The sequence below is a fragment of the Ruditapes philippinarum genome, unplaced genomic scaffold (genome assembly GCF_026571515.1).
Source record: "Ruditapes philippinarum isolate M1 unplaced genomic scaffold, ASM2657151v2 ctg150_1_1_1_1, whole genome shotgun sequence".
NCBI lineage: Eukaryota > Metazoa > Mollusca > Bivalvia > Venerida > Veneridae > Ruditapes > Ruditapes philippinarum.
This window is the reverse complement of record NW_026867137.1, coordinates 165,744-190,849: the sequence shown is the minus strand read 5'-3', so window position 1 is coordinate 190,849 and position 25,106 is coordinate 165,744. Positions and strand designations below refer to the sequence as shown.

At 31.8% G+C, this 25,106-nt stretch overlaps 1 protein-coding gene across 7 annotated transcripts in view; it reads right to left on the bottom strand.

Moving 5' to 3' along the window:
- The window catches only part of LOC132734953 (girdin-like), an 87,414-nt gene that overhangs the window by 57,791 nt on the left and 4,517 nt on the right, over positions 1-25,106 (bottom strand). For all 7 annotated transcript variants that reach the window (XM_060721845.1, XM_060721846.1, XM_060721847.1 and 4 more), the window contains exon 3: positions 15,936-16,041. In XM_060721845.1, coding sequence (XP_060577828.1) covers positions 15,936-16,041 — 106 coding nt within the window. The remainder of the gene's footprint in view (positions 1-15,935; positions 16,042-25,106) is intronic.

The following is a 25,106-nucleotide window of genomic DNA, read 5'->3' as shown; positions in this document are numbered from 1 at the left end:
TTCCTTTTACAATAGGAATTATCTGGTATTTTCTCAAAGCTTTAAGTTGTTCTGATCACCTCAAGTAAATAAATCTTTCCTAACTTGTGTTATCATTTCTTACCCTTTTATGTATAGGTTTGTGTTCAGTAGTAAGCATCTTCAAAATTTAATTGATTATGAGCAGTATGGTCATTATGCTAGATGTTTAGACCTAATGTGAAATGGTCAAAATCGTACAATCATAATCAGCATTTGTCAGTTCTTATATCAAAAGCACTTATTTTTTCGAAAAAACTAGCTTTATTACTTGTATTGGACCTTCATTTTAATGTTAATTTCAGAGCTATGTGTAATATTCATATTTTTCATTAATTAATTGAAAATTATTTCCAATGTTATGTTGATTTGTTATGTCTTTTTCTGGATAGAATTTTTATTTGGCATTGAAATATCTCCATGCTGCTGCACATGTGCAATCAATAAAATATGTAAATCATGCCTCTTAACAACATCTTGGCCTGTGCATATACCATGTGCAAAACAACCTTGTAAAAACAGTTGATTAATAGTTGGGGACTTTTTAAGCTCATTTACCAAAATAAATGTAATATGATTCATTTTTAATACTGCAATCCTATTGAACAAAAAATAATTTCAAACATTAAATACATTTTCATACTAAGTAAATCACTCCATAGTTAAAATATTCCTTTTTTTATATTTTTTCCTCTCCAATAAAAGGATTAAGTAAATTTGTTATCATGAAAATCAGTTTACAAGGATGAAATTCAATACAGTCATTCAATATAAAAAAATGTTTTATACTTTTATACAGTTATATCCTATTTACACTAGTGCATTTTGATAAAAGTTAACTTTCTTAGAGCTACCATGGTACATGTATCAGAAAGACAAACAAGAGCTGTCAGTAAGACAGAACACTCAACTAGTCTCAATACTTTGTAGAAAAACAACGCTCAGCCTGGATAATGTAGAAAATTAAATTAGTGACAGTGCTTTAAAAGTGACCTCCTATAAGAATCACAAAGTGACTTTCTATAATAATCTCAAAGATCTGTGAGTAGGCTAGCCCCATTTTTCTTCAAAAAGTCAAGCTGAAAAAGAAATAAATGGAAAAAAAAAATTACACCAACTCAAACTTTCTTGCTATTTTTATTGAACAATTTAATATACCAAAATGGTTAAGTTGCACAACATCACTGGTGTGCAATGATTCTATTAACTTTGTTTTGTTTGAAAATTTTTCACATAAAAGACACTTAAAAATCTCATAGAAATACATGTATACAATATCTGCTGCTAGACTAAAAGAATTAACTATACAAGTGTTATTAAACACTTGGCTTTGTAATCCAACACTATAATGGTTATATCAGTAATAATTAATGCTTCTCAACGTCTGCATATAAATTTAGACATTTAATCTACTGAAATAAAGTAGCTAAGTACATATTTCTTTAACGTCAAAAGTTAACTATATAATTCAACAATGAATATCAATAAGCACTGTTATTTTACATAAATGTTGTGATTCAATTTTGAGCTGCCTAAATTCACTTAATAGTAAAATGGTTTGGTTGTACATCAGGCTCTGGGGAAAGTCATAATTTAGTAAATTGGTGGTACATCTTGCTATGGGAAAAGTCAGAAACACTATCATATATAAGTAATAGAAAGAGCACCGAAACACGAGGCTATCTGATTTGTACGAGGGGGCGTAGCCCCCGAGTATTAATCAGATTGCCGAGTGTTTTGGTGTTCTTTCTCTTTTGTATCATAGTCAAACATAAAAGCACGTTCCCTGTTGTCACAATATGAAACCCTGGCAAAAATGAACCAGTGAACGAACATCTGAATATGACATTTCTGTCGCTTTCCCTTTCTCTGCCGTCACAGTATGTAAACCCCAGCAAAAATGAGCCAATCAATGGGCATGCTCTGGAGTGCGGGTAACTAATACCCGCACTCCAGTTAACGCACTGTGCATGTATATGTATACGATTTAACCCTGACACATTTGCAACAGAAAGGTCTCCAAACTATGATACAAATAAAACAAATTGTGACACATAATCCAAGAAAATTTATATTTTAACAAGATCTGTCAGTAGGACTAATATCTGTCATATGTTATGATTCAGATCAGAAAGTCCCGTCCCGAGGGTACCCTATCCATGGCCAGGTACCCGGGGGATGGATATTTCGATCTGAACCACGAACATATGTAAGATATTTTTTCTTGCATATTCTGCCTATTCTTTATTTCAATAAGATATTTGTTCATGGAACTTAATGTCATTTCATCCATAACTATTTTCTTACAATTGCATTATGAATTTACAATTTTAATAACAACGATGAAATGACATCATCCTAAGCACAGAGTTCCCTTCTAAAATTCACCAAAATAACATCATTTTAATGTCTTTCGACATTCGTCTAGGGGATATTTAACTTTTACTGCTATAAGTTTGGGTAAAAAAAAAATACATTTCATCAAATGAGGTTTTGTTTGATTCATTTCACATTAACAATTGTACATTTCACCAACGGAATTTGATCTCTGGGTTAAATGAAAAGGATTACAGTGGCCTTTTATTATCGCCACATAATCCGCAAATATATCTTTACGATATATGTGTTATAGAAATAAATCACATTGAAAGTGCATTAATTTTATTTCTCTAAAGATGTCTGAATAAAAATAAGAACAAAAAACTATATATAATTTAAACAGAACAATTAATATAAGCTTTTAAAGTGACAATAACTATGCAGTATAAAACATTGGAATGTTTATAACTTTAAATTGTATTATCATCACAAATTTTGTTGGAAAAAAACAAAACCTGTATATTTTACCAAAAGGTAAATAAGATGGCTGAATGAGGTTATAATCTTCAAGTCCTGGCAAGTTGAAGTTGGTTCAATCTAAATAGAGATAACTGTTCAAAAGGTCAATAGATAAACTGAAGAATGCAGTCAGAATATCTTAATGACTGTTGAACAGTTTTTGTATATTTTGAAAAGCCTACTGGAAAAATAGATTAATACTGGTTTACATTTATTTATTTATCTTCCAGATAAAGTAAAACCCTGTTTTTTTTGTGTTTATATGCCTGATAAAGTTAAATGCATTTGCACCAGACAATCTAAATTAGCATCAAACTGACAACAAAACATGCTAGTACCTAAAATGACAGCTCTTTAAAACTGTTCTTTATAATTAATTAAACAACAAAACACTACTGTAATGTAAATATTTTACAGCACAACAAATAAAATCAATAAAGACAAATCATTAGAAAACCATGAAAATAAATACTGATCACTGCTTCAATAAAACCCTTTTACAGTATTTTAATAGATCTGAACCTTAGAGATGTTTTAACTACTGGATTCTGACAGCTTTACATGATCACTGATGGGAAACTTGTCAGCTGGTATTTAAGTATTGCCCATCTTTTGTGTTTCCTCTGACAGAGGTTCTTCACATCACCTCATGTATCTTCTCCATTTATTGGCATAGTACATTAACATCTTTGCAGAACAAACAACATAAACAATATTAAGAACTGTACTTTTCTCAATCTAAACTTCTAAACCTGTAACATTTTTGAATATTCTAACACCAGTAAAAGGAGTATTTTACCAAAAACAACTTATGTAACATATAACCTCATCTAGTAGCTCTGATAGATAACCTCATCTAATTGCTCTGACATATAACCTCATCTACTTGCTCTGACAAATAACCTCATCTAGTTTCTCTGACAGATAACATCATCTAGTTGCTCTGACATATAACCTCATTTACTTGCTCTGACAAATAACCTCAACTAGTTGCTCTGACAAATAACCTCATCTAAGTGCTCTGACATATAACCTCATCTACTTGCTTTGACAAATAACCTTATCTACTTGCTCTGACAAATAACCTCATCTAAGTGCTCTGACAAATAACTTATCTATTTGCTCTGACAAATAACCTCATCTACTTGCTCTGACAAATAACCTCATCTAATTGCTCTGACAAATAACCTCATCTAAGTGCTCTGACAGATAACCTCATCTACTTTCTCTGACAAATAACCTCATCTAAGTGCTCTGACAAATAACCTTATCTATTTGCTCTGACAAATAACCACATCTAAGTGCTCTGACAGATAACCTCATCTACTTGCTCTGACAAATAACCTCATCTAAGTGCTCTGACAAATAACCTTATCTATTTGCTCTGACAAATAACCTTATCTACTTGCTCTGACAAATAACCTCATCTGATTGCTCTGACAAATAACCTCATCTAAGTGCTCTGACAGATAACCTCATCTACTTGCTCTGACAAATAACCTCATCTTAGTGCTCTGACAAATAACCTTATCTATTTGCTCTGACAAATAACCTCATCTATTTGCTCTGACATATAACCTCATCTATTTGCTCTGACATATAACCTCATCTACTTGCTCTGACATATAACCTCATCTACTTGCTCTGACAAATAACCTCATCTATTTGCTCTGACATATAACCTCATCTATTTGCTCTGACATATAACCTCATCTACTTGCTCTGACATATAACCTCATCTATTTGCTCTGACATATAACCTCATCTACTTGCTCTGACAAATAACCTTACCTAAGTGCTCTGACAGATAACCTTATATTGTTGCTCTTACAAAATACCTTATCTAAGTGCTCTGACAGATAACCTTATATTGTTGCTCTTACAAATAACATTCTCTAAGTGCTCTGACAGATAATGTTATATTGTTGCTCTGACATATAACCTCATCTAATTGATCTGATACATAACCTCATCACCATTTGTTAAGACACATAACCTCATCTACTTGTTGGAGACAAAACCTCATCTAGTTGCTTTGACAAATGGACAGACAAAAGGCTTTAAGAAGCCACAATAGCTCACCTTGAGCATGCTGTACTTTGGTGAGCTAAAAGGGACCAATATTGGTGCTATTACTTACAGTGTTTCTTAGTGTTATATCATTTCAACAGCCATAGCATAATAAAACATACACCATTTGGCTTCCATATGGACAGAGTGACAAAGTTTTTCATGCATGAGACACCTGATGGCCATAAATATCCATGGAATCCTGCACATGATGTAACTTCCTGGAATCACATGCTCTAACATGCTTGTTTATATAACTAAATCACCATAATGCAAACAGTTGACACAAAGTCAATAACCCCCTTTTTCATTTTCTGTATTTGCTTTTGTAATTAGTTTACAATTTAACTTATCTGAGAAGAAAACTGGTCTGCCTATGAAACAATGTACATTGTAGTTGGATAAAAAATATCTTTATTGAGTTTTTTCTTTCCATGCCATTTTTTTTAAACTGAATTACTGGTATTCCACCATTTTTTACTCTTAAATTCAATCTCAAAATTAGCATACTTATATGTATTTAAGGATTGGAAAAAATACGCATCCTATGTCTATCAAAGCTCTTTAAAAACCAATAAATAGTTGAAATATCAAACAAATGAATGGTAATTGTTTGATTCTCAATTTATTTATAGTAAATTACCAATGACAGATAAGATCTGACCAGGAACAGAGCCAAGGTAGATTAAGATCTGGTTAATGGAGATCAATCCAATAATCCTTCTATTATCTCTAACCAATGATCAATACACACAAATCTTGACAAAATGTCAGCTACACCTTCCATACATTGTAACAACAAAATGTCAATGAAACTACACAGTAACAGTTTCAATTGGTATATCATAGTTTGGGGACCTCTCTGTTGAAAATGTGTCAGAGTGAAATCGTATACATATACATGCACATTGCATTAATTGGAGTGCCAGTATTAGTTACCCGCACTCAAGAGCATGCCCATTGATTGGCTTATTTTTTTCTGGGGTGACAGAGAAAGGGATAGCGACAGAATTATCATATTTAAATGCTCGTTCATTGGTTACTTTTTCTGGGGTTTTATACTATGACAACAGAGAACATGTTTATTTTATTCCCCAGGCCTTTTTTCCTCTATTTTGGGAAAAACGCCACATGACAAATTTGGGAAATTTGTGTCATAAAATTTTCCAATTTGGGAAAAAAGTTATCATGAAATTTGCCAATTTGGGAAAATATGCTAGCATTCAAGGTGTTACAATTGTTAAAATAAATCTAAATAAATAAATCTTACTTAAACTTTTCAGCTCTTTCTGTCACATCAAAAATACAAGGACAGGCTAAAATGTGTCCAAATATAAAACTGATATCAATTAAAATCCTGTTTTTATTCACAAAACATGAATATATTCCATAACGCTATTTCGTGACACCAAAATTAAAATGTGGTACTTTTTCTTTCGAATTGCAGACTTCTAGATTGGGAATATTTTTTTTGGATTGGAAAAAAAACATGATTTGGATGGGGAATGGGGCCGATATTCAGACCCCTGGAAAAGGGGAAAAAGGGTCTGTTCCCTATGATACAAAAGAGTAAGAACATCAAAACACACAGCTACACCACCTTGTATAAATCAGAGAGCCTTGCGTTTTGATGCTCTTTCTATTACTTATCTTATAATATTATCATGAAATGAACATTATTGATGATCTATGATATTTTTATGGTGGTAAATCCTTCTATCTTATGTGTGGCTTTAATAAAATAAAAGATAGCTTCAGGTTTATAAACAATTCTATTTACACCACAAATCACAACAGAATTTCAAATTTAAGTAAAACAAAGGCTATCAGATTTTGGAAGGACCAATTAATATATTCTCATATTAATTCTTTAAACATCATGTTATTATTTTCATGGTCCTCATGTCTTGGATTGCTGCAATCCCCCCACTCCCATCCACACACACACACTTCAGACATTTGCTCCCTTATTTTGCTGTGGCAAACATTGGCTGAATTGTGTAGTATGCTTTGAAAAGGCTGAAATCTACCCTCATTTAAATTATAGCACCAAACTCTGTCCATTATATATTTACAAGGCAAATTTAACACAGGGGTATCTTCATAAAGTGGGGAAGGGAAAATATGTTTTATGTATTAGTCTTATATTAAAAGTAATCAAGTAGCATAATGCTTTATTGTCTTTGATTCATTCATTTATTCTTGATTTAACAAAACATTTTTGCAATAAATTACAATCAAAGGAATTTAGTCTAAAATATTGCACTTGTACAGATCCTTTTAATGAAATGTTGACAAATTCATTGAATTTCTGAACAATTTATTGCTAAAAAAGAATAAAATATCTAAGTTTGAATCAAGCACATAATTGTTTTCAAGATTTATTTATCATAAAGAATTTCATGGAAAAAATACAGTGTTTTATTTTTAGTTTTTTATGAGTGGGTCTAGGGCCCTTTGAATTGTGAAAATTAGTGCCATAGGTCATTACTTGTGAATTAAGTCCTATCTTGTACTGTTAATATGCCTTGATTCATGACAACAAGATTGGATGAAATTGCTCCAGTAGTTTTTGAGAAGTAGTTCGGGCAAGTTTTGTGACAGACGGACAAACAGGAAGATCAAAAAGAAGTGATCTCTATAAGTCATGGATACTCAAGCATGTTTGTCAAGCAGGTGACACAAAAATCATTAATGGGCCCATGTTCAAACTCATCTGAGCAATTACCTAGACAAGCATCCTGACCAAGTTTGATGACAATTGAGTCAAAAATGTGACCGCTAGAGTGTTAACAAGGTTTTTCCATATTTGGGCATTGTGACCTAGTTTTGACCCCAGGTGACCCATATTTGAACTTGACCAAGAAATCATCAAAACAAACTTTCAGATCAATTTCCAGGATATTTGGATCAAAACACTAGCCACTAGAGTGTTATCATGATTTTTCTATTTTTAGTTCATGTCACCTACTTTTTCATTCTAGATGACCAATGTTCGAAATTATCCTAGCAATTACCTAGACAAGCATCCTGACCAATTTTGATGACATTTAAGTCAAAAATGTGACTACTAGAGTGTTAACATGGTTTTTCCATATATGGACGGTGTGACCTAGTTTCTGACCCCAGGTGACCCATATTCCAACTTGACATAGAAATCATCAAAACAAACTTTCAGACCAATTTCCAAGATATTTGGATCAAAAGAGTAGCCACTAGAGTGAGAGCAAGATTTTTCTATTTTTAGCTCCTGTGACCTAGATTTTCATCCGAGATGACCCATGATCAACCTCATGCAAGCAATTACCTAGACAAGCATCCTGACAAAGTTTAATGATGACTGAGGCAAAAATGTGACCGCTAGAGTGTTCACTTACAAATGTGGACAGACGATCCTAAAAGCTCACCCTGTGCTAGCTCAGATGAGCTAACAAAAATATTGAAAAAGTAATACTAGTAAGTTTTAATCAACATTTTGTGATTTTCTTATTCTTAAAATGTTTGTCAAAGATGTAATTCAGTATATGATCTATTACCTGTTGGTTTTAACCCTGTATCACCTTGTTGAATTTGTGCAAATTCTGAAGGACTTATTTCAGTTAGGATGACAAGAGTTCCCTATATAAATTACTTGTATATATCTGTGAAATCAACAGCAACAGAAAGAATATGCTAGGAAATAAATGTCATACTTCCACCACAATTGCCTTTTGAATAAAACATTTGATCTTTCTCAGTGTTTTGAAATTGCATACAAAACTACCTCAGACAAGATAATCACAAAGCTTTCCGACAAAACAGACTATATAGTCTAAGTCACCATCTATTGATATTTGTACTTTGATCTGAGTGACATATCAGTGTCTCATTGGCGTCCGCGCCGAAGCGCGGCGCTCTTATGGAATGAGATCAGATTTTGTGAAAGGGCGACAGCAACTTCTCGAGCCTTTTAGTCGGTCATAATAAAAGCCGAAAATTCCGATCGGTATGAGGGTGCTTGATTATTAAATAAGAATGAAATGTCGCGATATGTTACAATGAATTTTCGCAATGCAAACATTTACAAATGAAATAACCTTTTCCGTCAATAAATCGCGCTCTTCGGGGTTTTTTATTTATCATTTTGTAGTACACAGTCAGTTATCATGTCATGGTATGTTATTGTTGTATATGTATCCTAGAATGATCAGTTGATGACCTAAATATTCCAAAAAGCTATTTATAGATATATCTTTTTATCACTCCTATCGGTAAATGCCGGTCTCTCCCGGTCTATTTTGACCAGGATTTACTAGTGACCGGCGAATAGTACCACACGTTATATTGTCCGGTCTCTCCCGGTTTTGGAGTAGATGTTTGATATCGTTACAATTAGAAAAAAACAACAATAGCATGTTTCATTTTATCTATATGAGATAAAAACAATAAATATGTACACGGATTTATATGTAATATAAATCCGTGATATGTACAATAATTGAGAAAAAGGTACATTTTTTTATGGTATTAAAATGACATTATCAACTTTGAAACATTTTATTTAATTATTCAATTTGTTATCCGTGTTAAGTAAAGATGCCGAGGAATTATTCAAAGTTACAAATTAGATTTTATGAATTATTCAATTGATCGATAATTTAAAAAATGATAAAGAAAAATACAATGTACATGTACATGGTTTAAGAATAAACAATATTATATATTGAAAGATAAACCATAATTTACTGACTTTTTCCAGTTAAGCTTTGACTTATAATCGTCGGTCAATATGACAATTGAATTCTTAAAATTTATTTAACAATTTTAATAAAAAAGAGTAGTAAAAAACTCAGTTATTAAAATAGCACATAAACACAAAAAAGAATAAAAGAAAACAATATTCATAAAATTTGTATTTTTTTTTAAATTAAAAATTAATAGATATTACAATTATTGTATAATAAACAATTATGCTCAACATGATCAACATGGTAATATAAACCAGTGTCATATTTTTACTAACTTAAAGTGTGAACAGATACCTTAAGGGGTCTTCGCTAATTGCGATAACATGTACATAAATTAATAAGGGACAAATGTGTGGTACGTGTTGATCATGCGTTACACATATGGATTATAAATGATTGCATACATGTATATCCGTTGCTATTAATAACCACGATCATAAAGAAATAACAAGTAATATTCTAATCTCTAGCATGCCAATCAAAGTTCATAATGAACAATGTCTTTCGTCCGCTCATTCATAAGTGGTATACTTTTCTGGTAGTTTATAAGAATATCTTGTCATCATACGTGTACTAGTTCATCTTCACTTGCTGCATTTCTTGCTTGGACGCCCTTTGATGCTTTGCATCAATGCTTTTCTTGTATATACATGACTTCAAAAGGTGACCCCTACCAGCACAAAGTCATCATAAAGTAAATAATGCAAATCATTGTAATATGATAGCCTCATAAATAATGCAGTAGATGAGAAATCTAAACAAACAGAAATTTATTCATTAATTATAGTTCACCAAGAATTTTTATTTAAATGCCACAGCCATTTATATCAGTTGTTATATGACGCTGAATAAGAAGTACAATCATGTCTTGCTTGAATATCAATATTTCAACACTTTTATTCTGGTAAAATCTTAAACCAGTTAAACATTTTATTTTGTAAACATTGGTGTGTGGGTCATTAGGTTTAAACTGAAACATTGATTTATGACTCAGAGGGTGGAAATATTGTAGCAATAAAAACTACAATAAATTGATCATTTAAGCCATTACTTTACACAATAAGTTTGTCATCAAAGTTTATCTGTAATTAGGAAAGCTTGTATATAGGGGCTAATTTTCAGACTCATTCTAGCTCACCAAGTGCTGCTTTCAGACCGACATGGCATGGTGTCTCCTTTAAAAAAAAAGATTAATTTTTCATGTATATACTTTCAGTTCTTTGATTGAAGCAAGTTAATAGTTTGACTTCTTTATGTAAAATTAATATTGTAAACAAGCATGCTGAAACAAGATTTACCATTTCTTGTATTAATGTAAACAGACGCTTTGTGTATCAATCATTACATAGCTTTACCTATTGTTGGTTATCTATTGCAAATTTTGTCCTGCCCTTAAATATTGATTCACCATTGTTAAGAGGAAAATTCTTAAATGTTTCACATTGAACAAATAAATAAAACTCTAAACATGATAGAACAGTTATGGAGTTATTTCAAAATCAATTATTTTACAGGCAGGTTTTAGACGTCAAAATGATAATTATGAATAAAAAAATTTAGGGACTATTTTTTTTTTTATAATTTTGGACCAAATAAATCTGTTTGTGTTTTGCTTTTTTCTATGAAAGCAAGATAATATGCTTATGGTATTAATACATCACTTTTGATACTTATACAAGTAAATAGTACTTATTTCTTTTTATGATTTTGTCTCGAATGAAAGATGGATTAAAGAAATTTGCATGGTTAGGCGAATAACACATTTGTAGCTTACAAACATCTTAAGATTTAACAAGATTTTTTTTCTTCAAAATTGTTACTTCACATCAGGTTTTTTTTTTATTTTGAGGAAAAGGCCTGGCCTTTCAGTAGAAATGAAAAGCTTGTGAAAAATCACATTTTAGGGAAAACCTTAACAAAATATGTTAATAACTTCAAAATAAACAACATAAACTTGGACTTTTTTAAATTTGTACCAACAGAATTAGATTTTTTTACACAGCATCTATTACATGTATGAATGTGACATTGTGACTATGGAATAAAAGTACTAAAGTTCAGAATGATCCAGACAGGGCTGTCCAGCACTCTTAATAGTAACATTATAATTCAGTCATTAATATCATCTATTGTTAATACATAAAAATGCAAATTTTGTCATGAGTTCCAAGGAAATATCAAACATTTTGTTCTGAGCCCACAGTTTATACCAGGTCCCAGTTTTTACACCCACCAGAAGCAGAAATAGATCCAGTGTGTTCTAAACATTAACAATTAGAATAAAAATGTTTTTTTAAAGGCGAACAAGCAACAATAGGTGATTTTTTCAGACCAAAGGGAATTTTTCAGCTCAAGGGGAATTATTTTCATGTGTGAAAGTATGTTTAAGGGCTACAGTTACGTAGCAAAAAAAACTCTGTGCATATACAACTCTTTTTTTTAGTTTAATTAAGTCATCTGTATTGAGGTTGAGTATACACTCATCATTATTATTTTTTTTGCTTGAGGTGGTAAATGCAAGCCTGAGTCAGTGTAATCTTACATGAGCAAATCAATTCCTTTAAAACGATAGTAAATAATTGTTAAATATTCTTGGCATGCATATTACAAAATCTTTACAATCTATAGTAAACTGCCCTAAGACCTATTCAAATATAATAATACTAATTACCAATATCTTATCAGCAAATTTAAAACAAGTCTTTCTGGGCCAAATATAATGACCTTGCAACACTGAAAATATTGGCAAAAGTCCTTTAAATTAGTATTTTCAAACACCCTATTGTTATTCGGTCTTTACTACACATTTCATTTGCTTTGTGAAATCAATGGAAAGGTATTTACAAACTAAGGCCTTAATCAAGCTTTTAAATCCGTTTTACTTGACTTACAAAGTTTTTAAACTTAAATCAGAATTTAATTTGTTTTCATATTAGGATATATCATACAGCATGATATAAAAGCTTATTCAATACAAAGTTTTTATGAAAACTTGCAAATACATGTATTTGCTACAGTTTGTTTAATTATTCCTAGAAAAACCTTAAAAGACATCTGTTGCCTATTTATCTTTTGACAGCTGTCAACAACATTAATTTTATACAGTTACATTTGATATATTATAATATGGTTTCTTTACAAGTGATTGGATATCTGTAAATCAAAATTCCAGTAACATACTGATACAATGAAAATATGTTAAATTACAATATTCATTGAAAATATAGGCATTTACTGTATTCAAAGTGCTTTTTCTTTACTTTTATTTTTAACCTTTAGCCTGCTACTACTAACCAGTGCAAACCAAGATCAGATGGCACTGCAAAATCAAATAATACTGTAAGACCAGAAACCATGTAGTAACAAAATACAAAATAGCCTTAATATACATGTTTGTATCTCATAAATCCAGACAAATTATTTACCTATTTCATTATGCTCTGAAATATGTTATTTCTTACTCAAAGTTGTATAACAAACAAGCACTTCTGAAGAAACAAGAGCTGTTGTTGGACAGCAATGCTTTGATAGTAAAACTAGAACTCCGCGAGTCGGATGTGTCGCCTTGTGAACAATGTAGTTTAGGAGAAATGGCCAGGACAACAAGAGCTGTCTGTAGGACAGCATGCTCGACTATTCTAAGTGCTTGATAGTAAAAGAGCCTTGATATTGTTAAATTTTTTAAGTTCACAAAAGGGCTAATTTTTTTTTATAAATTCATGTTATAGGCCTTAGAGAGAGTCTAATTATACAGAATTGGCTTGACTATTCAGAAGGTAATGTCACAAGGGTTTTTTATTGAGTATAATAATACTAATTACCTATGAATACATAAATTTGACAGAAAAGGTACAAAGGCTTGTTATTAAGATGTTTTATCAAGTAAATCACTGCTTTATTATTATGAATGCATAAAATTGTCCAAAAAAAGGCACAAACCCTTCAGTAGTGATAACAGCTTACAAGCAAAACTTTACCATGAATTTCTAAGTTGAAAAAGGGGAGAAAAATCAGCCTAAATGCAAGATAGAATTATGGATCTTTGTCAGTGACCTACAATTATGACCCTAAATGCATATGTGAAGTTTTAAATAAATATCTTTAATAGTTATTGAGATATGTAAAACTTGCATGTACATGTAAACATTAACCAAGAGACTAAGTAGAAAAGGGGATATGAATCAGCCTTAATGCAAGATATAGTTATGGAACTTGGTCAGTGACATACAATTATGACCCTCCAATTATGACCCTAAGTGCATGTGTAAAGTTTCAAGTAAATATCTTTGAAGACCGTTAACCTTTAACCAAAATTTCTAAGTTTCGAAGGGGTAAATAATTCTGCAAATATTGCAGACAGAGTTATGCAATTTTGCAAACTGATGTACATTGTTACTATAAATAAGTATTTTAAATTTCAATTGATTATCTCAAGCAATAATTGAGATATTTGACTTTACAAAAAACTTTAACCAAAATTTCTAAGTTCCAAAGGGGCATAATTCTGTCAATATGGTAGGCAGAGTTATCCAACTTGTCAATCTGATGTACATTGTTACTATAAATAAGTATTGTAAGTTTCAATTGAATATCTCAAGCAATAATTGAGATATTTGACTTTACAAAAAACTTTAACCAAAATTTCTAAGTTAAAAAGGGGCATTATTCTGTCAATATTGTAGGCAGAGTTATCCAACTTGTCAATCTGATGTACCTTGTTACTATAAATAAGTATTGTAAGTTTCAATTGAATATCTCAAGTAATAATTGAGATATTTGACTTTACAAAAAACTTTAACCAACGCAGACGCTGACGCCAACGCCGACGCGACTACAATAGCTCTCATATTCTTTGAATAGTCGAACTAAAAATGAAAAATGAAAAATAACAAAGGGCAATAACTAAAAAAATAATAAGTGCAGAGCAGCAGTTTCTGTGCACTGCACTTATTATCAATAAGATCTATCATTCTATGATGTTTCAAGTCCATAGCTTTCATACTTGAGATGAAATGACCAGGACAAAAATAAAGTAAGAAAATCAACAAAGGGCCATAACTCAAAAATTAAGAAATGCAGAGTACAGATTCTTGTGCACTGCACTTCTTCTTAATGAGATCTATCATCCTATGAAGTTTCAAGTCCATAGCTTTTATACTTAAGGAGAAATGGCCCGGACAAAATTAAAGTATGAAAATAAACAAAGGGCAATAACTCAAAAAATAAGAAATGCAGAGTACCTGTTCTTGTGCACTGCACTTCTTCTTAATGAGACCTATCATCCTATGAAGTTTCAAGTCCATGGCTTTTATACATTAGGAGAAATGGCCCGGACAAAAATAAAGTATGAAAATTAACAAAGGGCAATAACTCAAAAATTAGGGAGTGCAGAGTACCGGTTCTTGTGCACTGCACTTCTTCTTAATGAGATCTATCATCCTATGAAGTTTCAAGTCCATAGCTTTTTTAGTTGAAGAGAAATGGCCCGGACAAAAATAAAGTATGAAAATTAACAAAGGGCAATAACTGCAGAGTACCGGTCCTTGTGCACTGCCCTTCGGGTTATTGAAAGAAGCATGCATACCAAGTTTGAAGTCAATCAGACTTATAGTGACTGAGTTATGTTCCGGACAAGCCTTAGAGGACGCCGACAACGACGCCAACACAGACGCCGCCGACAAAAGTAACCCCTATATGTCACCTTTTCAAGGCGACACAAAAAGCCTTCATAATTTAACAAAAGGGCAAAATTTTTCTTTAAATCTATATTACAGTTAAAGGCCTAGAAGAGAGTCCTATTATGCTCTCATATAAGAGTATAAAATTTCAACATGTTTCAAAGAATATGAAAATATCTGAGGAGGTATGCAAACTTAAATATAAATTCTAAGTCAAAATAAGGGACATAATTCTGTCAAAATGCTTGATACAGTTACCTCCTCCTGTCTACAGGTTGGGGTCATGATGGTGAACAAGTGTGCAAAGTTTCAAAGCCATATGTTAATGGACTTTAAAAATAATTGAGGTATTACAAAAATTTAAACATAAGTAGTTATGCCGACGCTCGGGTGACTACATAATAGCTCTACTTATTCTTATTGAATAGTCGAGCTAAAAATTAATACAGCATAAAATACAACACTCACCCCAAACTGTCTTACGTTTAATATCTTGTATATATAGAACCTAAAGCTAAAATTTTGTTATACAGAAACACTATGCTACAGTAAATGTTTCAATGGGCACATGATACATGTGAATGATTTATTTATTCACTCTTACTGTATAATAAGCCTTGATATTCTTGAGCAAGATGTCCCAGTTCTGCATACGCATGGTTGTATCCCGAACAGTTTGCACCACATTTTTGTATTGAGGTCGTGGGTCACTGAAATATAAAAAGCAATATTTAAAATGTATGACATACAAATAACTGCAAGCCTACTTGTGGCAAGAGAGTCTAAGACCCAAGTGACCATTATAGATGAAAGTGAGTCCTCATACATGTATGAGGTAAAAAAGATTTACATAACTTTGGAGACTAATTTCTAAGCTCTTTGTCAAATAAATAAAAAACTTTAAAATAATTAAGAGCAAAATATTGAACCTCAGATTATGATTACAATAGAAAAGAATCGACCTGTTTACACCAAATGCCTGGCAAAAATTTGTTTCATGGTTTCAATTAAAGCCCCAGTTTTGACCTCTTGTTACAGTTTCCAAAAATAACTCAAGCTGAACAATCTTTTGCTTATTTTGTTCACTGGCAATTAGTTCAATTTGGTGATTTAGTATTTTGTATGGAAGTCAAAATACCACTTTGATATTTTGATACCTTTACAACAGATTATTTTATACTCAACACTATTTTCTACCAAAATACTGATATTTTAGCATCTCACATCCATTACCAAATATTATACTGCCCCTTCTGAAGAAAAAAAAAATGTGCTTTTAAAATTCATTTAGTTCCTGCTACCTTACTATTTTGACTTCTGAAAAGATTAATAAATGATTTTGCAGTAGCATCTTGAACTTGTTCAAGCAGAAAATGGTGTAGAGATAAAAAACTTTAAAATAATTAAGAGCAAAATATTGAACCTCAGATTATGATTACAATAGAAAAGAATCGACCTGTTTACACCAAATGCCTGGCAAAAATTTGTTTCATGGTTTCAATTAAAGCCCCAGTTTTGACCTCTTGTTACAGTTTCCAAAAATAACTCAAGCTGAACAATCTTTTGCTTATTTTGTTCACTGGCAATTAGTTCAATTTGGTGATTTAGTATTTTGTATGGAAGTCAAAATACCACTTTGATATTTTGATACCTTTACAACAGATTATTTTATACTCAACACTATTTTCTATCAGTCAAACAAACTGACCAGAACCATGCTGTCTGATCATAGTCTACACTGTCCACATTCAGGTAATATATTTTGAAATATTTCTTAAAAACTGATTAATGGCATGTCTACAATGAAATATGGACAAAACATTTTTCATGGTGAGGGTATTGGAACCAGGTCATCATTCTTTTTTTCTTTAATAAGAAGACAAATCTTGCTTCATCTTCAATTTAACATGTTTGTAGTAGCAGACTTTAAGATGCTACTTGACAGCTTTCAACACTTCTGATAGAGCCTATGGTTTATTATAATTGCTCATCCAGCACTAATAACACGCTCAATAAAAAGTCAAGTGGCAGTCCCTATCAAACTAGAACTCCGCGAGTCGGATGTGTCGCCTTGTGAACAATGTAGTTTAGGAGAAATGGCCCGGACAAAAATGAAGTATGAAAAATAACAAAGGGCAATAACTAAAAAAATAATAAGTGCAGAGCAGCAGTTTCTGTGCACTGCACTTCTTATCAATAAGATCTATCATTCTATGATGTTTCAAGTCCATAGCTTTCATACTTGAGGAGAAATGACCAGGACAAAAATAAAGTAAGAAAATCAACAAAGGGCAATAACTCAAAAAATAAGAAATGCAGAGTATCAATTCTTATGCACTGCACTTTTTCTTAATGAGATCTATCATCCTATGAAGTTTCAAGTCCATAACTTTTTATACTTTCGGAGAAATGGCCTGGACAAAATTAAGTATGAAAATTAACAAAGGACCATAAACTCAAAAAATAAGAAATGCAGAGTACCGGTTCTTGTGCACAGCACTTCTTCTTAATGAGATCTAATCATCCTAATGAAGTTTCAAGTCCATAGTTGTTATACTTAAGGAGAAATGGCCCGGACAAAATTAAAGTATGAAAATAAACAAAGGGCAATAACTCAAAAAATAAGAAATGCAGAGTACCTGTTCTTGTTCACTGCACTTTTTTCTTAATGAGACCTATCATCCTATGAAGTTTCAAGTCCATGGCTTTTATACATTAGGAGAAAATGGCCTGGACAAAAATAAAGTATGAAAAATTAACAAAGGGCAATAACTCAAAAAATTAGGAAGTGCAGAGTACCGGTTCTTATGCACTGCACTTCTTCTTAATGAGATCTATCATCCTATGAAGTTTCACGTCCATAGCTTTTTTAGTTGAAGAGAAATGGCCCGGACAAAATTAAAGTGTGAAAATTAACAAAGGGCAATAACTCAAAAAATAAGAACTGCAGAGTACCGGTCCTTGTGCACTGCACTTCGGGTTATTGAAAGAAGCATGCATACCAAGTTTGAAGTCAATCAGACTTATAGTGACTGAGTTATGCTGCCCTAACTCAAAAAATAAGAACTGCAGAGTACCGGTCCTTGTGCACTGCACTTTGGGTTATTGAAAGAAGCATGCATACCAAGTTTGAAGTCAATCAGACTTATAGTGACTGAGTTATGCTCCGGACAAGCTTTAGGGGACGCCGACGCCGACAACGACGCCGACACAGACGCCGCCGACGCCGCCGACAAAAGTAACCCCTATATGTCACCTTTTCAAGGCGACACAAAAAAGATAGAACAGACTTAAATACCTTTCCATATGGTATTTTGATGACTGCCAATGCCACTGTTGTGAGAACAATAGCTCTCCCTATTCTTTAAATAGTCAAGCTTTTAATGGATTTTACTATAACTGAAGCCAAAAAATCTGGATTTTCAACAGCAGGTTATTTTTTGTTGCCTATGTCAACAGGACTAGACGCTAGGCTACCATAAACCCCCAGCCCCCCTTACCCCATCCCCCCTGGGTATTTTTGTACACCTATATAGTATTGAAGCTCAGGGTATGACCGTATGTGCTAACGATTGGCACTTGTTGTTTAGCTGAAACATTTACCATGAATCCAATAGAACAAGTTGATTATCTCCCCTTGAATATATAAGTTTTATAAGATTTCTTCAGATATCTTCTCAATGTTTTGAGTTGTAAATATATGTTTTATGATTTATACAAAAGTTTTAACAATTAATGGTGTCCGCCATTTTAAAATGGCAGCCAATTATTGATCATATCAATATTTAATGTGTTTATACCCATTTATAAATAGTTTGATGTAATTATTTTAGTAAATTAATTTAACCCACTGTAAGAAACATGTGAAATTAATAAAAGGCAAGATTCAGCAAGCCAAAGAATTTATATTTTACAATATTATGATATGCAAATAGCCATTAAAGGCCCATTGAGCCTCAGCATTGAGCCCCAGAAATTTCTAAATCCATTATAGGTTTTTTAAATTACTTATTGGCCATGTGCCCGAAGCATGTTTTGCTTCTTTTTTAGGTACAGTTACAGAGTTTTAGTACTTTGTATGGAAGTCCAAAAATCACAAATTACAAATTATAATCTTCTCCTTTTATGACAAATGTTTCCACATTCTCTGGTACTTTCTTCTGATGATAAGTATAATTTTTATATCTATTAAACAACACATTTTTGCCCTTTCTTAAACAGGAAAAATTGGTTTAATGTGCCTTTAAAATTTCATTTTTGAAACAAGTTTTTTTATGTTTTCCAAACCTTTAGAATCAACAGTTGAACAGCTGTTCAAAGATAATTGTATCTGTACTTGAATGCCTCAGTAAGTTCTATATGCAGTGAAAACAATTTAATCAATAAAATAAATTTGTTATTTACATTTGAAAACAAGTGGTATGATCAATTTTGAGTTAATCAAGCAGACCAAACAATTATTACAAGAAAGATCACCCTTTCAAATCAGGTCTTACGTAAAATCTCAATATTTCTACTGTACTTAACAAAAAAAAAACAAAAAAACTGAATGATTAAAATCAACAGTTTCTTTATAAAAGATATTAATCTTTAATTTTTAATCCACGCACATGTTGATAATCTGATCAGGCATGTGACCTTTTTATTAAAATGTAAAAGTACAGTTGTTAACAATCTTAATGTATATTAATTTTCTTAATAACACACAGATTTATATTTACAAGGGCTGTCCCACAAATGCTATAAAATAAAAATATAATGCCCCCAGGCAAAATTATTTTGCACAAGTGTATCTTCATCAATTTGAAGTAAAATAAAAACATTATTTCAAGAAAGTATACATATATTAAATATTAAAGCATTAATACAGGTCTGAGGTGTGCATATACTTCCCAAGCCATCAATGGTCATTTTACAAACCTAACACATTAAATTTAAAACATAGTAAGTGGCTGATGATGTCAAAAAATCTACCTACAAGTACATGTATCATTATGATAATTATAATTTAAGGATAATTTTAAGGAAATTGCAAGATATATTTGTTCTCAGTGCTTTTTTACTGAAAGCTCACATAAGCGCAATAAAAATGGCTGTATTCAACGTTGGCGCAGCATAACTAATGATTGTAATGGGTACTTTTCCACAGTTTTAAAATTTTTAAACATGGCCCTAGGTGTAGAACAGTACTAAAAGTAGAAATGTAGAAGACGAAGAAGCCTTCGGGGAGCATAAAAAGTGTACCTTACACAGAGGTGATACTTTGAAAAGCAGCAGCATTGTAATTTGACGTCAGATAACATACATGTAATTATGAAGTTGGAGGACGATGCTTTAGTGGGTAGTCTTATAATTTGTTCTATGTAATCTAATTATATGATAACTTGCTGGATTTTGCATGTACAGTCTAAGCAATGGTGTATTAAATTATTTTTGAGTATTTTGTATTTTAACGCTGTTGTCCATGACATACTAGGACAGCCCTCGTATAGGCAAGTACCTTCTCTACTTAAATTAGCATATATTTCACATGCACAATTTTAGAACAGTCAATGACACACTCGCCCATTAAGCCATACAAATATTTCAATGCATATCCTCAACCTTAAATAATGCCGAAAAATATTGATTAGCCAAACCCCAAAATCAATATAATCCATGTCAAAGAATTTTTTTATGTAAACATATACATGTACTTAAATAAACATAAAATTCATGAATCATAACTAGGTCAATGGAATAATAACAAGACATGTTCTTTAAACACAAATGCTTCCCAAAACAAGGAATATACAGTATACATGTATATTTGTATGATTTTCTCAATTTTAAGTAGGGCTGTCATTGATTATCGCGATATCAATGTATCATTAATATTCATCATCCGATACAATATCGATACACACTTTCACATATCAATACAAGCTAAAAAAAATGTATTTTTGTTAATTAATATACCTCTCTATTTTAGCTTTTAAGAGAAGTTACTTTTTTCTAGTTTTCTTGGCTAACTTGAACTTTAAACTCTTAAAACTTTAAACTTTAGACTTTAAAATTTCAAATGTCAGTGAGAAGAATAACAGAAAGAAAAACTTGTAGTATTGTGTTATACAAGCATGCATAACAACACGATCCCAATTTATAACACATATATAAATGTTTTTCATTGATTCTACTGCCAAAGTCGATATATCGATGTATCGTTGATATTTGTCTCTCGATATATCGATTCAATGACAGCCCTAATTTTAAGTCAAAATAGGATATTAATTTACTATCATGCAGATCCATCATGTAGCCAAATAGAAGGAATTGTAATTTTTTTCTTCCTGTTCATAAATTAAAACCAAACTGCTTTTAGAGTGAATTACATACATGTTCCTTCTCACTATATTAAAATGTTGTTACATCAACATACAATATTCTATGAATTTAAAAGAAGTACTGAAACAAGAATATAAATCTATATATAATGCAGTCCTTTGACCTGCACATTTGTGAATGTATTAAATGCACAGTGACATTAGTCAATAAATGCTGTAAGAGCAAAAGCGTAACAATCTAATTTCTGCACCAGTGATCTGGAGTTCAGAACCCTAACTTTTTGTTTGTTTGAATTTATGCCACACAACACTGTAAAGGTCATATGATGAGTTTTCAGCTACACTGGCATGGAAAGGCACCCAAGTTGAACCACAAACGTTCTATTAGCTGGCTGGACAGCTTTATTGCATGAAGAAATCCAAAGTCCCTGGTGAAATAAGAACCAACAGTGGTGAGGGGCAAGTGCTTTGAAATCAACAACCTTAATCACTACGCCCTTCCAAAGTTACAGTTCCAACCAACCTACTGAATATTAAAGAAAGACACCAGTTAATAATTAAAGACATCTTGAAAGCATAGCTCTTTTTGCTAAGGGTATTTGGTGCATATTTACCAAATAATTTGATATTTAGATTCATGATACAAAATGGTGCATTCAATATTATTACTTGTATCTGACACCAGAGTCATTGATTGAATTGTTTGAAATGCCTAGATTGTTCTTGGAGTCTGAGTGAACTTTTTACTGAATTTACTTTATAAATATCAAACAAACAGGTAAGAAATACTAACAGATGAAATGGACATATAATGATGTATATTTAAAGTTTGCCAGCCCTGAACAGCACATTGACTCAATACACTTGCACACAGGCCTACCACAAGGATGATAATTATATATTTTAAAACAAATCCCCTGGCCTAGATCGTTATCAGTAACAAACTTTCCCAAAAGGTTTACCAATGCACTTAGTTATGCACTTAGTTATGGAGGGAAAGATCGCTAAAAATATTGTTATTTTTTGTTCACACAGTGATATACATGTATCTGACAGACTCATGACCTTTTGTTATTGTAAAAAAAAAGTAAGCTGGCATGTCAATGCTATTGCATGAAAGATTGGAAGTTGAAAAAAAAAGATATATACAACTTTCAGCTTTAGGTTAACCATATCCATTTTCAAAGGTGCTAAAAAGGGAAATAACTTGGGGGAAAAAATTAAAGCCGTTCTTATTATGTACTTTGTATTGATCAGTGTGTAAATTATGAAGAAATTGGTACAGGTAGAACCTAAGATATATCTGAATTACCTGTTTAGGTAAACCTAGTACAGACAGACAGATGGACATACAGTTCAATTACTATATGCCAAGAGGCATTAAAAAGCTTGTTTCATCTGGTTTTTCTATACTACTGTATACTGTGTAGGCTAGTAGGACATTTATGATTCATCACACAGAGAAATAGTGGAGAAATGAGGACAAAAACTGGGGAGTATGCCCATCTGACAGTGCAGGGGCATTTAGCCAAGATTACCTATCTGAGTTATAATCCCAGACCAGAGTTGGGCCTTTACTGTTGCAGTTTGAAGACTTACAACTAATGCATCATCAAACCTATCTAATGATCAATTTAGTTATACATATTGACAGGAACAGCCACATCCTAAATGTATTCTGAGATGATGCATGCTATAACAATTGCCAAATAATCTTTATCATACCTCACGTCTTTAACTTTATCATACCTCACGTCTTTGATCTTATTTAGATCTTATCTGAACTCAATATTTGAACCACATTTAATTTGACAGCATACAGATAAATATATATAAATATAAATAACTGTACATTGCAGTTTATCACTTTATGACCTTTACATTATTTCTGAAGTAAATATAACAAAAACTTCAATAATGTTTGCAAAGCTTTAAATGTCTTACTAAAACTATTTCCCATTATTTTAGATAACACCAAACATTATGTGAATAGTACAAGCACTTGTAAACTTTTAGTTGCTGGCCATTGTATGTAGAAAACTGGCTATTCTGTGTCAAAGACCAAAGGATTTGACGATAATAAACAGCTTATGATAGGATTCTGTAGTTCTCAGATTTTTTTTTAAACAAAATACTTTAAGGGATTAAGTGGGCATGTGTTGTTATTGTATTTAATAAAAATAAATAAATCTACATACAATGTATACACAATATAATTCATGACAGCCAGACATTTTTGTTACACAAGAATGAACAAGAAGGCTCTCAAGGTCAGCACAAGTATCACAATTAAATAAAGCACCAATGCATACCAAGGCTCTCTTTCTAAATCAAATTTAGCTAAATTTTGAACAATAAGACCAATTGACTCTTTTCTAGCAAGTATCAGTGAAATCATATTCTCGCTTAATTGGAAACCTAAGCTCTTTTTGAAAAATATCGCTAAATTCTAATTGGAAAAAAAAGCAGGTTTAAGTTCAGATTTTTGGGAAAACTGCATGATTTTAAAGAATTTTTCAATTGGGAAGAGGCCCTTTTTCGGAGTCTGTTATATACATAGGAAAATCACTGAGAGTCAATACTGAGGTCCATCTGCTAAACTTACTTTTATGATCTGATATTTCAAAATCAAATTTAACATGGCTTGCATTGAAGTTATATTTCACACTTATAAACAATAAACATTACAGCTATTTTCTCATGTGTCTCACAGTTAAGTTTGTGATAACAAAACAATTTATGAAAATGACTAGTCTTTGAGTGACAAATAAGATATTAGAGTTAAAAAAAATGAAAATACTCTTTCAAAGTAAAATTCCTTGTTTAGAAGTTGAGATAATTCTTGAAATATAGGTGCAAGAGTTATAAACCTTATCATTATACATGATGTGGGTGATGACAAGTAATTTTGAAGTTTTAATGTTAATCACAAAAAGAAGTAATGGTAAAACAAAAAACAAGCAAAATTCTTAGGGCAGTGATTTTTTTTTATATTTTCAAAACAACCTGTGGCTTTCTGAAGCAGAAAATATAGTGCGATAAATCAGAAAAGGGGAAAAGAAAATTCCAACAACTGACCACACATTTTATAAAATTCAATTCAACATGCATGGTACATAGTAGTGGCTATATATAGCGTCAGCTTTCTGTCTTCTAGCTGATCTCAGTCAGCTGCTGTTACGTCTTGGTTCTAGTGACGTTTTAGGGGAAAATAGTAGCATTTTTAGGGGAAAAAAGGGGAAAATCTACCTATTTCTACTTTATTCGGCTGTAAAATACAGGGAAAAAAGTCACTGTAGGGAGATGGATGCAAAAGTTATTAACCTTATCTGTTATCATAATTATATGATGGGGTGATAATAAGAGTAACCAAATTGAAGTGTTGAAGCAAATCCATTAAAATGATTTAGAAATAAACTTTAATAAGAAGTTTAAATGGGAAACAATTCTGG